This window comes from Anabrus simplex, chromosome 8 (assembly GCF_040414725.1).
Source record: "Anabrus simplex isolate iqAnaSimp1 chromosome 8, ASM4041472v1, whole genome shotgun sequence".
In the NCBI taxonomy this organism is placed as follows: Eukaryota; Metazoa; Arthropoda; class Insecta; order Orthoptera; family Tettigoniidae; genus Anabrus; species Anabrus simplex.
This window is the reverse complement of record NC_090272.1, coordinates 166,983,875-166,997,974: the sequence shown is the minus strand read 5'-3', so window position 1 is coordinate 166,997,974 and position 14,100 is coordinate 166,983,875. Positions and strand designations below refer to the sequence as shown.

At 40.5% G+C, this 14,100-nt stretch overlaps 1 protein-coding gene across 5 annotated transcripts in view; it reads right to left on the bottom strand.

Annotated features, from left to right (window-relative positions):
- Positions 1 to 14,100, bottom strand: part of LOC136879247 (calpain-2 catalytic subunit) — a 74,152-nt gene that overhangs the window by 39,455 nt on the left and 20,597 nt on the right. For 4 of the 5 annotated variants that reach the window (XM_067153055.2, XM_067153054.2, XM_067153056.2 and 1 more), the window contains one exon: positions 5,627 to 5,810. In XM_067153055.2, coding sequence (XP_067009156.2) covers positions 5,627 to 5,794 — 168 coding nt within the window. In that variant the 5' untranslated portion in view covers positions 5,795 to 5,810. Of the gene's footprint in view, positions 1 to 5,626; positions 5,811 to 8,278; positions 8,656 to 14,100 lie in introns of those variants that run through there. The other variant, XM_068228865.1, reaches the window with a different exon arrangement.

Here is a 14,100-nt window from a genome sequence, read left to right as displayed (position 1 = left end):
TGTGTATCACATTCCGTTATTAATAAAAAGGCGAGGAGTATAAATTGATATATTTACGACTTTTCTTATCAAAAAAAGTTTTGTGTCTGTATGAATTACATGCCCGACAAATAAAATGAACCACCCAAAAGGGTGGGGGGGGGGGAGGAAACGAGATGAAACTTCACGTATTAAGAGGGTGTGTGATATTTCAGTGATTACAAAATAGTCAAATTTAGAAAGAACTTGGTAGTATGAGCCCACTTATCAGTATGACGTTTCATCCACTCTGGCCTGGATGCATGCACTGATTCGGTTGGGAAGGGTGTCATTAAAGCCATTGTATCCTCTCTTGAGGCAGGATGTTCCACAACTGTTGTAACTGGTCCTTGATATCTTGGATACCGTCACCGGAACGGAGTTGACGTCCGAGCTAGTCCCACGCATGTTCTATCGGGGACGGATCTGGGGATCTTGCTAGCCACGGGAGTACCTCAACATTGCGCAGACAGTTCATAGAGATACGTGGCGTGTGTGAACGAGCATTTTCCTGTTAAAAAACGGCACCACGATACTGTCGCATGAGAGGAAACACATGAGGACGCAGGATGTCAGTGATGTACCGTTGTGCCGTCACAGTTCCCTCAGTCGTTACCAGCCGTGACCTGAAATCATACCCAATGGATCCCCACACCATGAAGGCAGGAGTAACACCGCTGTGCCTCTCCAAAACATTGGAAGAATAGAAACTCTTCCAAGGTCGCCACCATACTCGCAGACGGTGGTCATCATCATTAGTGCAGAACCGTCATTCATCACCTAACAAAATGCGATGCCATTCATCACAGTCAATGTTTTCCGGTCACGGCACCATTTAAAATGTAGCGGTTGTAGTACGAGTAAGTATTTATTGAACATAACACGCTTTCGCCCAATTACAATGTTCCCCTATTCCAAATTCAAAATAACCACAGAAGTAAACATTTATAAACAAATAAAATCAAACTAAATCTACTATGTGGCCTCTCACATGGGCCGATAGCCAGACACATGCAAGACGCCACCCCTACATACAGAATATTTTTTAACTAAGCACTAATTACTACTTAAATACCACTAAATCTACTGTGTAGCATCTTATACATGGGCGGATAGCCAGCTCCACATGCAACACACTACCTCTACATCTAACTAAACTAACTACTTAACTATATTAAATCTATACTAATTATATCCTAAATCTGTCTAGTCGCGACATCACCCCTGGCGAGGAACTGGTACTACCCTTCCCTGGGATGTCACGACCAGACATGTCTCTTGAGGCCGGAAACTGATACCTCATAGACCCCTTAAGCTGTCAATGTTATTTTCTCACCACTCCTTTATGTAACAGGCCACATGTGAGCGGATATGTAGCGGTTGTGGTGTGGTGTTAACGGCAGACTACCCATGGAACGGTAATTCCCTAATTCGGCTGCTACTAGTCTCCGACCAATGGTGCGGGATGGCACAGAATATAGCAGGGAGTCAAGTACTTGTTCTCAGATGGTAGGTGCAGATGTCAAGGGTGTTACGATGTGCTTGGTGCACAATGCGGCGATCCTTCCTTGTGGCGATCAGACGTGGTCGACCGGAACATTGACGACGAGTATGCCTGACCTCACATTCCCATGCGATCCTACATAGGGCCAATGTTACATCCGAATGCCGCAAAAATCTGGATATTGCACGATTCTACCAAATAGAGACCCACAATGTGGCCACTTTCAAACTCTGTCAGGTGCTGATAAAGCTGTCTCACACGAGTACGCAGCATCTGTGTGCCGTTCAGTGATCACTCAACATCTGACGCTGTTCACGCCCCTTATACACGTACCAGGCGTGGTAATAACACTAAACACGAACAACACTACTGCATTCTGGTCGCCGTTCTACCTGTGACAGAATTGCAACTCTAAGCGTTTACACACCCGTCGATGGTGTACAGGTGTAAGAAGTTTCATTGACATCCGACCATTTCTTCTAGGTGCTTCAAATTTTTGTCAGGCAGTGTACATTACAGGGTATAAAACGTTCGTTATGCATTGTGCAACGATTATACGATCCAAATCTTAACCTGATTTTCCTCAGCTCGTGTTGGCCGGTAGTCTTGCGAGCTAACTAAATTATACGTTAATCTGTGTGTCGATCCTTCATTATGTCAAATAGACGCTGTTGTAGAAGAAACAGGTTCTAGTATGGCTAGGAAAATGACTCGGAAGAGAATGATTTAAAATAAGCACAACTGCTAATCCTCCGTGATTCTATAGGATTGTTGTTTGGCATGTAATGTTCTATGCAATACAGGGGTCTCTTATATAAACTAAGACCGCCGAAACGGCGTTCATACTCTCCGATTAGGGTTCTGCACTATGGGAGGCGCGCGCATAGTTCTTGACGTTGCAAGCAGTCTGCACGTGTTCGATCTGGTAAGCACCAGTTGTCCGACTCATTGGCTGAGTGGTCAGCGGACTGGCCTTCGGTTCAGAGGGTCCCGGGTTCGATTCCCGGCCGGGTCGGGAATTTTAACCTTCATTGGGGCTGGGTGTTTGTGCTGTCCCCAACATCCCTCCAACTCACACACCACACATAACACTATCCTCGACCACAATAACACGCAGGTACCTACACATGGCAGATGCCGCCCACCCTCATCGGAGGGTCTGCCTTACAAGGGCTGCACTCGGCTAGTAATAGCCACACGAAATTAAAAATTAAAGCACCAGTCGCCGGTCTGAATCTCACCTGTTAACATCGTGAAACAGTTATCATTGCAAACACCGTAAAAGTTCTTGTTTCGTCTTAATGGCCGTATGAACAGTCATAACTCTCGCTATTGGTGCGCAGAAAATCCTAATGGTGTTTATGAAGTCCCTCATTATGATAGGAAGATTGCTGTTTGGTGTGCTGTTAGTGCAAGACGAATAATTGGGCCTGTTTTATTCGAGACGACAGTAAATGCAGAGAGGTACCAAGATGACATTTTGAAGCCGTTCTTCTATCAGTTAACGGAAGAAGAAAATTCGCGTGGGTGGTTTAAAAAATCCGCCCCTGCTCACACAGAGAAGATTCTCTTCTTACAATCTCGGAAGTGTTTACAGATAGAGTGATCAGTGCTGGTCTATTCGCAACTCGTCCTCCAGATCTCACAGTATGTGATTTTTACTTGTAGGGTAAACTGAAAGAAAAAGTGTATCGAACAAATCCTCATACACTGGAGCAACTGAAAGGTGGTGGTGGTGATTATTGTTTTAAGAGGAAGTACAACTAGGCAACCATCCTCTATATAACACTAATCAGAGGGAAAAATGGAAGGGGTCCGACACTTCGAAAAATGAAGCTATCGGTCAAAGGAAGTCGAGGGCCGCGAAGGGCATGAAAATGAAAGACTCCCTAGCCCTCGCAAACCTAATAGCGTCGGGGTCGGAAAAGAACAAGTATTGACCAAGGGAGGTCGGATAGGATAGATGAAAGTGAGGAGCCTGGCACAAGTGGAAACAATGCCAGGACTCAGCTGAGGGTCCCGTGGTCGCCAACCCACGCTCCAAATTTCAGAGCCCCTGAGGTCCCTTTTAGTCGCCTCTTACGAAAGGCAGGGGATACCGTGGGTGTTATTCTACAGCCCCCACCCACAGGGGGAAGGAGCAACTGAAAGAAAACATTTCGAATGAAATCATCAGAAACATTACAGTGGCAGAACTCATTTGCGTTAACCAGAATGCGGATACCAGGTACCATGCCTGTATAACCCAGGAAGGACGACACCCCCAGCATCCCTTTTATAAGGTAAGGTTTCATATAAGATTTTACACACGCTTGAAGCAGGACGGCCGCGCAACGTAAGTTCGGCTGAGACAGCTACCGTAGCGCAAAGTACAAACACCATACGTTCGGTCTGAGTTTATGTGAGAGACCCCTGTAAGTAAATATATTTGAGTTACGAAGTAAAAGATTTCGAAGTTAGGGCATCAAAGCATTATAAATAATTTATAAATATAAATGTGTATATATGTCGACAAATTATTTGCCGGCCCCGCGGTGTAGGGGTAGCGTGCCCACCTCTTACCCGGGGGACACCGTGTTCGATTCCCGACAAAGTGAGGGATTTTTACGTGGATAGGAGGACTGGTTCGAGGTCCACTTAGTTTTCGTGATTAAAATTGAGGAGCTACCTGATGGTGAGATAGAGGCCCCGGTCTAGAAAGCCAAGAATAACGGCCGAGACGATTCGTCGTGCTGACACCACGACACCCAGTAATCTGCAGGCCTTCGGGCTGAGCAGCGGTCGCTTGGTAGGCCAAGGCGCTTCAAGGGCTGTAGTGCCATGGGGTTGGTTGGTTGGTTGGTTGGTTGGTTGGTTGGTTGGTTGGATAATTTATTTACACAAGCAAAGGTATTTAATTAGTATTACTGAAACATATTGATACAAAAAATAGTAAATTGTAAATAATCAAATATAAATTGGTAGGATTCTTTCTAATTTCCCTAGAGACAGGATTTGTATATTGTAACTTCTGTTCCTAGACCCTTCCTTTAATACAAACAGTTACTACAAAGATCATGTTTATACAAATTACTTAATACGTGTGGCAAACGATTGTATACCTTCGTTAGAATATGAATTTGAAAATATAAACGCATTCTAATTTTCAAAATCATGCTTCGGTATTTAGAACACATCAGGAAATCCATTCAGTACAAACATGTAGGCTATATTAACAACGTTATGTTGACGAGCTTTTTGTTAAAATAAATGTATCGTCAATGAAGAAAATTTGTTATTGATTGGTAAAATAATTTCTCCTATGTGCATTGTGTTCATTTTTGAATAAACATTGTCTTATTGACTTTTGCATGTCAGCTGCTGGCTATTAATGCCTAATAATTACTAAATTTGGTATTTCACACTTCTTACGAATATTTGTCTAATTCAGCTCTCTTTTATCCCTTGGGCTGAGTAGCTCGGACTGGCCTTCCGTGCTCAAGTTGGAAGGTTCTAGCCTTACTCAGCCTGCTGGGATTTGAAAGTGCTCAGATACGCCAGCCTCGTGTCGGTAGATTTACCGGCACATTAAATAATTCTTATGGAACACAATTCCGGCACCTCGGCGTCTGCGAAAACCGTACGTAAAACCAGTAATAGTAATTATTATTATTATTATTATTATTATTATTATTATTATTATTATTATTATTATTATTATTATTATTACCACGAGCTGGTGGTAAATCGAGAGCGGAAGCCACCTGTGACCACTTTTGACAACATTCTTTTAGGATTTATAGTCTCCAAAATGGCCTGTCACACAGCCGTCCGCCTTTTCGTTTGGAACCACACCAGACATTTTGTATAGGACAGTGGCTTATGGTCACGAAGACTCATGTCATGTTGTCAACTATTTGTCATCCCTGGGAACTGTTTGCTTTCAGTTTTATTTTATACTAAATGCTAGCTAAAGAAAAAAAGAAAGGCGAACACTTTGAGGTGGCTGGTCTAGTAAAAATTGTCAAGCCCCACGTACATTAACTGCTTCACAGACCCACCTAGTTAATATTTACAGTAGTTACATTATTGGAATATAAACTGTGCTGAGATACTAATACTTACGTGCGGACGTTTCCATGTTATACTTCGTGACACTTTCTCGTCAGGATCCTGGAAGAGCGATTCATCGGTGGCTGGGAACTCCGGATCACAAAAGAGTCCACTCCCATTAACTGAAGAGATATCGGGCTGCTCAGATGGCGGTGGACGAGGGTTGATTTTGTTCCCCATGTTTTTAATCCCACTGCTAGAATAGTTGTAGATTTCCATTAGAGTAGGTTTTGGAAAGAAATCTGAGTACGTGTGTACTCGTTTTTAATAACACATTTCTGGATTTATAATGTACATGGTCAGTCATTCTTGCTATCTCTTACTTACAGAGGGTGGCCATCGAATTAGGAATTTTAATGAAATAATTGCTGGGTCTCTATTAAACTCCCTCCATGGATCAATGGTAGAATGTCGGCCTCCGTATCCCAAGATTGGGGGTTCAAACACAACTGAGGTAGTCGTATTTTTGAATGGCGGAGGAAATTCCATTCGACACTTTGGCGTATAATGTTGGCATGTAAAAGATCTCTAGAGACATTTGGTGTCCACCCGACAAAATAATTACAAGTCTCCGCCATAGGTCACCCAAGAGAGATCAGAGATACTCTGTCGTAAAACAGAACGTCTACATTTCACCCATCTCCTTCATCCTACAAAACTCCTCCAATCGTCAAATCTCCTGGCCAGAGGGAAGGTGTAAGATTTTAGGTGGCCCACCTCACCCCTTCAGGTTAGGGAATGAAAAATTGCTCACTCAGTCGTCGAAAATGACGAGAAAGGAGCCTAAATGGCGTCAGGTTAAAATGTCTGCACAAGATAAATCTGCCCAGATTATTTATTTATTTTATTTGTGTATTTATTTATTTATTTATTTATTTATTTATTTATTTATCAGCCGAACAAAAAAGAAATCAGTTCAGAGTGTACTACAAAACTCCGCGCTAAAAGGTGTTGTTTCTGTAAGACTCCAAGACAAAATCTAGTTCAACGTATTGTACAGAAAAAAATTAAAAAACTGTTCCAAGAACATCTATTAAAAACGGTGAAACATCCTATAAATGTAATGGTATGACGTGGGATTTTATGAGAGGTACTACGTCGACTTCATTGTTCAAGTTCTGAATACATGTCTAATTCTCAAACTAAAGGCATAGTTTCCTGTGGCACACAGTGAGGAGAGTAACAAGCCATCGTCAACAAAGTGTTAAACTGGACCAGGATAGCATATAACATAAAAACAAAATTGAAGGTAAGTATACAACTAAATGGTAGCTGAAAAAAGGCGAACAATTTGAGTCATCAAGGAAAGGGCTTAGAAAGACTTCTCACGATAGTGACATAATAATAATAATAATAATAATAATAATAATAATAATAATAATAATAATAATAATAATAATAATAAAACAATAAAATTGAGGAAAATTGCATGGAGGCTGTTATTAATACAAGCCCTTCACGTATCACTTCTATTGCTGAATGGTGTAAGTATCATCCTGCTAGTTACACGTTGTTTATTAGCACCAAAGTTAAGATCTGTTATTAAATCTGAAGACAAATACATATAAATTAATAATAATAATAATAATAATAATAATAATAATAATAATAATAATAATAATCATGTTATTTGTTTTACGTCCCACTAACTACTTTTTAAGGTCTTCGGAGATGCCGAGGTGCCGGAATTTAGTCCCGCAGGAGTTCTTTTACGTGCCAGTAAATCTACCGACACGACGCTGTCGTATTTGAGCAATTAGAGACACTGTTACGTTGACTGAGATTTTCCTTAGCATTTATCTTGTATTACAGTAAAACCTCGATATGACATTGTCCTTTCTCCGGCTCAATCTATATATATAAAATAACATGTCCTGACTGACTCATTATCGCAGAGCCAAAACTACTTGACATAAAGAAATGACATTTTTAGGATACATTTATATTACAATGTAGGTGCTTACCAAGGGAGGATTTTTCGACATTTCATTGCTAAGGGGATGAAAATGGGGGTGAAATTTTTAAATGAGTAAAATTTATCTATATCTCAAAAACGTAAACGTTTACAGACGTAAAAATTGGTATTTGGAATCTCCTTTACAATAAAGAAGCGTGGATTATTGTTGTCGGAATATCCACTTAAGTGTGGATGGGGGTGAGCGTGGAGGAAGTACTGATAAATGGGTTGAATTCTTTTGATGGCGATAGTTATGTCTAAAAAAACTAAAGAAGTTACAGACGTGGAAATACGTATTTGGCATCTCCTTTAAAAATAAAGAAACATGTATTTTTGTTTTCGACTTGAGGGAAGATGTTTCTCACATGTACAGTTCTATGTCGCATGGTCATCTCAGCTCCAAAAGGCAATACCACTACGTGGTTTACGAAGAGTTTCTGGAGTAAATCGAACTCAATTTTTCGGTGAGTATTAATACTTTAGGGATTTTCAGACAATGTGTTAGTACAGTACCGAGGAACGATTACCTTTATCAAATTACCCCAATGGACTCTCATTTAAATACCCCTGCGTGTCACAATGACTCGATTTAAATCCCAGTGGGGAAGCTGTTTGTGCAGCACAACGGAAAATATATTGTTAAAAGAAAACTATACAAGATATTAACCTGAAATTTCGTCATAAGGTGAATGAATACATGTACTCACCTAAAATGATGTTCTTCTGTGATAGATTAGTTGTGGAGACCTGGCGTGAAGATTTAGCTCATCATCAATCTGTGAGTCACTAGTAATATATACATTTCCTGACTCATTAACACTATTTACACTCAACACTTCCTTACACAAATTATCGTCTTCTAATTCCTGAAGATTTTAACTTAATACATTTCCTGACTCATTGACACTATTTACACTCAACACTTCCTCATACAAATTATCGTGTTCTAATTCCTGAATATCTTCACTTACACTATCGTTGGAATCACTACCTAAAACACTGTTAATTAACTTCACTAATTCTTCGTGTTCAGAAACGCGCGCGCTGCTAGTTGCCATATTGGCTACTGGCTTGAAAGAAATTTGAAATATTTCAGTCGCCCTATACACGTGGTGTGAAAGTCAAACAAGGGCAAACTTCGACATATCCTCGCGTCAACCTTCTAGTATACGAAAATCTTAACGCAAGAGCCATCTGTTACAAACTGAGTGAACTATAGAAAGATATCTGAGCACTGGCAATGAGCGGGCCTAACTCGTTATCCGAGTTGTAGGCCATGTGCGCGCAAGCGGTCGTGCCGCGTCATCAGAGTTCATTGGGTTAAGAAATCCACGTGAGCGAAGCCGCGGGTAACTGCTAATCTATGTACGTAAAACCTGTCCTCACCGACTGACTGATTCATCATTGCCGAGCCAAAACTACTGGGTATAAAGAAATGAAAATTTTGGAAAACATTTATATTAGAGCGTAGGTGCTCAGTAAGGGAGGATTTTTGGATATTCCGGCGCTAAGGGGGTGAAAAAGGGGGGGGGGGGCGAATTTTTAAATATGTATATCTACAAAGGGCACTAGGAAAGTTTTGCAATACGCAAAAACGGTTGGCTGAACACCCATGTTATGGTGAGGTATGAAAAGAGGGGTGAAAACCGGTCTAGAAGACAGCAAGGCGTGACCTTCACACCATTTGTTACCAAGCAGTGGGATTGAAAGCAAGTTAAGATGTCAGTGTGGTCTAAAGGTGAATATCGCGCAATTATCCGCTACAATTTTGCTCGTGGATTAAATGGTGACCAGTGCCTGGAGGAAATGACTCCTGTGCTGGGGAAAGACTGTCCACATCGGACAACAATTTTCCGCTGGTACAAAGAGTTCCAGAGGGGAAATTTTGAGGTTGTAGGTTGAAGACGATCCTCGTTCTGGGCGACCGTCTGAATCAGTGACTGAGGAAAACATTGAAGCTGTCAGGAAAATGTTGCAGCAAGAGAGGCGGTTGACACATCGGCAGTAGAAGAGACCCTCCACATCCCTGAACCAGCTATTCATTCAATTCTACACGACCATCTTCATGTTAGAAAGGTTTGTTCCCTTTGGGTGCCCAATTCACTTTCAGAGGAACAAAGGGCACATCGAGTGAAATGGTGCCGAAAAATGCTAAAACAGTTTGAAAATGGGACTTCGCGTAACGTCAATATTATCGTTACAGGTGACGAAACTTGGCTTTATTATTACGATGTCCCAACAAAATCCCAGAACAAGGTATGGCAGTTTGAAGATGAGGGTACTCCTGTGACTGTGCGAAAGTCAAGGTCAGTGAAGAAAAGGATGATTGCAGTATTCTTCACTAAACGGGGCATCCTGACTCGGGTTGTGTCATAAACACAAAGGACAGTTACTGCGAAGTGGTACAGTGAGACTTGTCTGCCTCAGGTCATCCAGGCTCTCAAGCAGTTCCCCCCAAGATCACGGCTCAACACTTGGTTCTTGCATCACGACAATGTTCCACCACATCGTGCTAATGTAACAATGGATTTTCTTGTCAGATCAGGGTTGACTGTGCTTGATCACCCTCCATACTATCCTGATCTTGCCCCATGTGACTTCGTACTCTTCCCAGAAGTGAAGATGAAGCTGAAAGGGCGGCGTTTTGCATCCGACGAGGAGCTTCTCGCAGCATGGGATAAAGAGTGTGAAAATGTAACCCAAGAAAAGTGGCAGAGTTGGTTCAGTGACTGGTTTCGACGTGTGAAGAAGTGTATTGAGTGTGGTAGAAATTATTTTGAAAACTTCTAAAGCCTTCACTCACATTGCAAAACTTCCCTAGTGCCCTTTGTATGTCTCAAAAACTTAAAAGTTTACAGTCGTAAAAATTTGTATTTAGAGTCTCCATTAAAATGAAGAAACATATACATTTTTGTTTTCGGATAATCTCATTAAGGGAGGTGAAAAAAGGTGAAAGAGGGGTTGAATACCTTTTATGATGATATTTATATCTCAAAAACTGAATATGTTACAGACATGAAAATTGGTATTTGAAATCTCCTTTAAAAATAATGAAGCACGTACTTTTTGTTTTTGGAAAATCCAATTAATGGGGGTGAACAGGAGTGACAAATGGCTGAATTGTTATAAAGACTATATCTACAGTATATCTCAGAATCACAACATATTACAGACGAAAAAACTGGTATTCAGAATCTCCTGTAAAAGTAAAGAAATATAGATACGGTAATTTGTTTTCAGAAAATCCACTTAAGAGGAACTAAGAAAGGGGGTGAAATTGTAGAATGAACATATCTACAGTATATCTCAGAAACTTAACACGTTACAGAAGTGAAAATTGGTATTTTGCATCTCTTTCAAAAATAAAGAAACATGTATTTTTTGTTTTCGGGAAACCACTTGGGGGGGGGTCTGAAAAGGGGCATTTTTATTAGGATACTGATATCTCAAAAACTGAAGGTGTTACAGACGTGAAAATTGTTGATTGGAATCTCCTTTAAAAATAAAGAAATGCTTTTTCATTTTCGGAAAATTCACTTAAGGAGGGTGAAAAATGAAAAAAAATAGTTAATTTTTTTAAAATGAGGATACTTACATCTCAAAAACTAAAAATGTTGCAGATGTGAAAATTGGTATTTGGAATCTCCTTTAAAGTAAAGAAACACGGAATTTGGGGGGAAATCAACGTGGGGGGAGAGGGGAGTGAAAAGGATTCGAATTCCTTTTATGAGGGCACATATCTTAAAAATTGAAGATGTTACACTACAGTCCTGTTAACTGGTACTTGGAAGATCCTTTATAAATTAAGAAACACGTATTTTTTGTTTTCGGAAAATTCACCTAAGGGGCTACGGTTAACGGAAGTGAAAAAATTGAAATCTTGATGTTACAGACGTGGAAATAGATATTTGGAATCTCCTTTAAAAATAAAAATGTTTATTTTTCGACTTGAGAGAAGACTGTTTCTCACATGTACTATTCTATGTCTCATAGTCATCTTAGCCCCAAAAGGTAATACCACAAACGTGGTTTACAAACAGTTTATGGGGTAAATGAAACTCAATTTTTCAGTGAGTTTTTATACTTCAGGGATTTTCAGATAATGTCTTAATACAGTACCGAGGAACGATTACTTTTATCAAATTACGAAACCCACGCGAGTGAAGCCGCGGGTAACTGCTAGTGGCTAAATATTTAGTATGCTGGCATGTGGTCGAAAGAGTCCCGGGTTATATTTCACTAAAAGAAACAGGTAATATTCCTTAATTCTTCACTCAAAAGTCTGACAAATACCATGGTTCCACGTTCCTAGAGATAAGTACCATTATGAGGGGCCAATGATCTGGATTTTGGACCCCTTTAGATTAAAAGCATCATCGATTCAGTATTGTGCTTTAGAAGCAGTCCCTTGGTCAGTAATAATATTGTTTAACGCTAGTTTCTGGGAGTATGGGGCATTGCGGGTCGGATTCACTGATAGTTTTAACTTCATATCCATCCATTCATTCTCGTCCTCACGTTCTGAATTCTGGTCAGTGGAGGATTATGGATTTTAATTGTCCTTACATTTCGTCTCATTTCGTGCCATTAGGGGCCGCCGACCTAGATGTTAGGCCCCTTTAAACAACAAGCATCATCATCATCATAATCACTCAAAAGTCATCCAGTCGTGTAGCGTACGAGATATAAGCTATAATCGAGCATTTAGCTTAGGCCTACCTTTTTTGCTAGTTGCTTTACGTCGCACCGACACAGGTAGGTCTTATGGCGACGATGGGACAGGGAAGGGCTAGGAGTGGGAAGGAGACGGCCGTGGCCTTAATTAAGGTACAGCCCCAGCATTTGCCTGGTGTGAAAATGGGAAACTACAGAAAACCATTTTCAGAGCTGCCGACAGTGGGGTTTGAACCTACTATCTCCCGAATACTGGATACTGACCGCACTTAAGCGAGTGCAGCTATCGAGCTCGGTAGGCCTACCTTTGTGCTGAGAATTCCAGGTTATGTTCAATCATTTATTTATTTATTTATTTATTTAAAAGCCGATTTACAAAAGGGTAGTAAACCCCAATTACAGTAAACCTAAAAATCTTTATACTACTTATTAAATTACATTGACACAAATGTTAGATCTCAATAACTAAAATAACAATTCTTAATAACTAAATTATGAATTAAATTACATTGCTACAAGTATTGGATCTTAATAAAGAAAAATAAATTTCTTAATAACCAAATTATCCAGTACCTATAACTTTTTGACAGCTTTCAACGTGATTTTAATGCTTAGTGTTGTTGGCAGTGTAGCTGCAAAACGTTTTATGAATTTGGATATTGACATGTCGAAGTCCAAGTTATTGTCCATGCCAACAGCTTCATTATAGTTGTTACACAACCTCTCCTATAGAGTGGTGAATGGTTGTGGGCGGTAGTCAGAGCTCTTTCAGTCCTAAACGTGCTGCGCTCTCTTAAATGAAAGCGAGGTACGCGAAAATTCAATAGAGACAGTAAATTCATATCATCTATTTTATTGTTTAATAATGTATGCAGATATTTGGCATCAATTATTTTTCTCTGATTTTCAAGACTGGTCATTCCGACACTGGTTAGCAAATTTTTGTATGGCACCATAAATGAGTACAAGCCATGTGTTTGGTGATGCAGGAATCTCGTCTGTCTGTCTGTCTGTCTGTCTGTCTGTCTGTCTGTCTGTCTGTCTGTCTGTCTGTCTGTTAGGTCATCAGCCCAGAGGCTGGTTGGATCCTCAAATAGCATCACCAAAGGTTATGCTGTTATAAGGAAACCCCAAAAACCAATAGCAGCACCAAACTGAGGCGTACTAGGCAAGCTGAGGAGTGAGGTAGTATGCCATTGCTTTCCTCACTGGGTCAGAAAGTACTATTGCAGCACGACTGACCCTATGAGCAGCACCTTTCATAACACTCAGATGCACTAGTCATGCTCTGAATGTCATTACTCAGCACTACCCATACCCCAGCAACTTCCATATTGTCACAGCAATGGATGTTGACTGGGACTTCGGTGGAAGCTACACTTTACTCTGGCCTGTGCCAAGAGATGGATGAAAAAGTACTGCATCCATCAAAAAATGACAGCAGGCAGGCAGGAATCTTACAAAACGTTTTTCCACTCTTTCGATTAACTTAATATATTTATCGAACGTTTGATTCCATACAACGCTGGCATATTCCAGTTTTGTTCGTACAAAGGCATTATAGAGTGCTATGAATGAATTCGTCTTTCTGAACAGTTTAGTGCTCCGTATGATAAATCCCAATGCCCGGTAGGCCTCTCCTGTTACCTGACTTTATCAACTTCCTGCCGGGTGTTTGAACCCAGCTTGTATGGAAATATAGGTTTTTTTTTCTTTTTTCGGGTGAATGAAATTGTTACACATTTCGAGACGTTAAATTTTAATTTGTTCATATGGCTCCACATTAGAATATCAAGGACTTTTTGTAGTAAGAAGCAGTCTTGAGTTGAGCTAACCGGTCTGAATATTTTGAAGT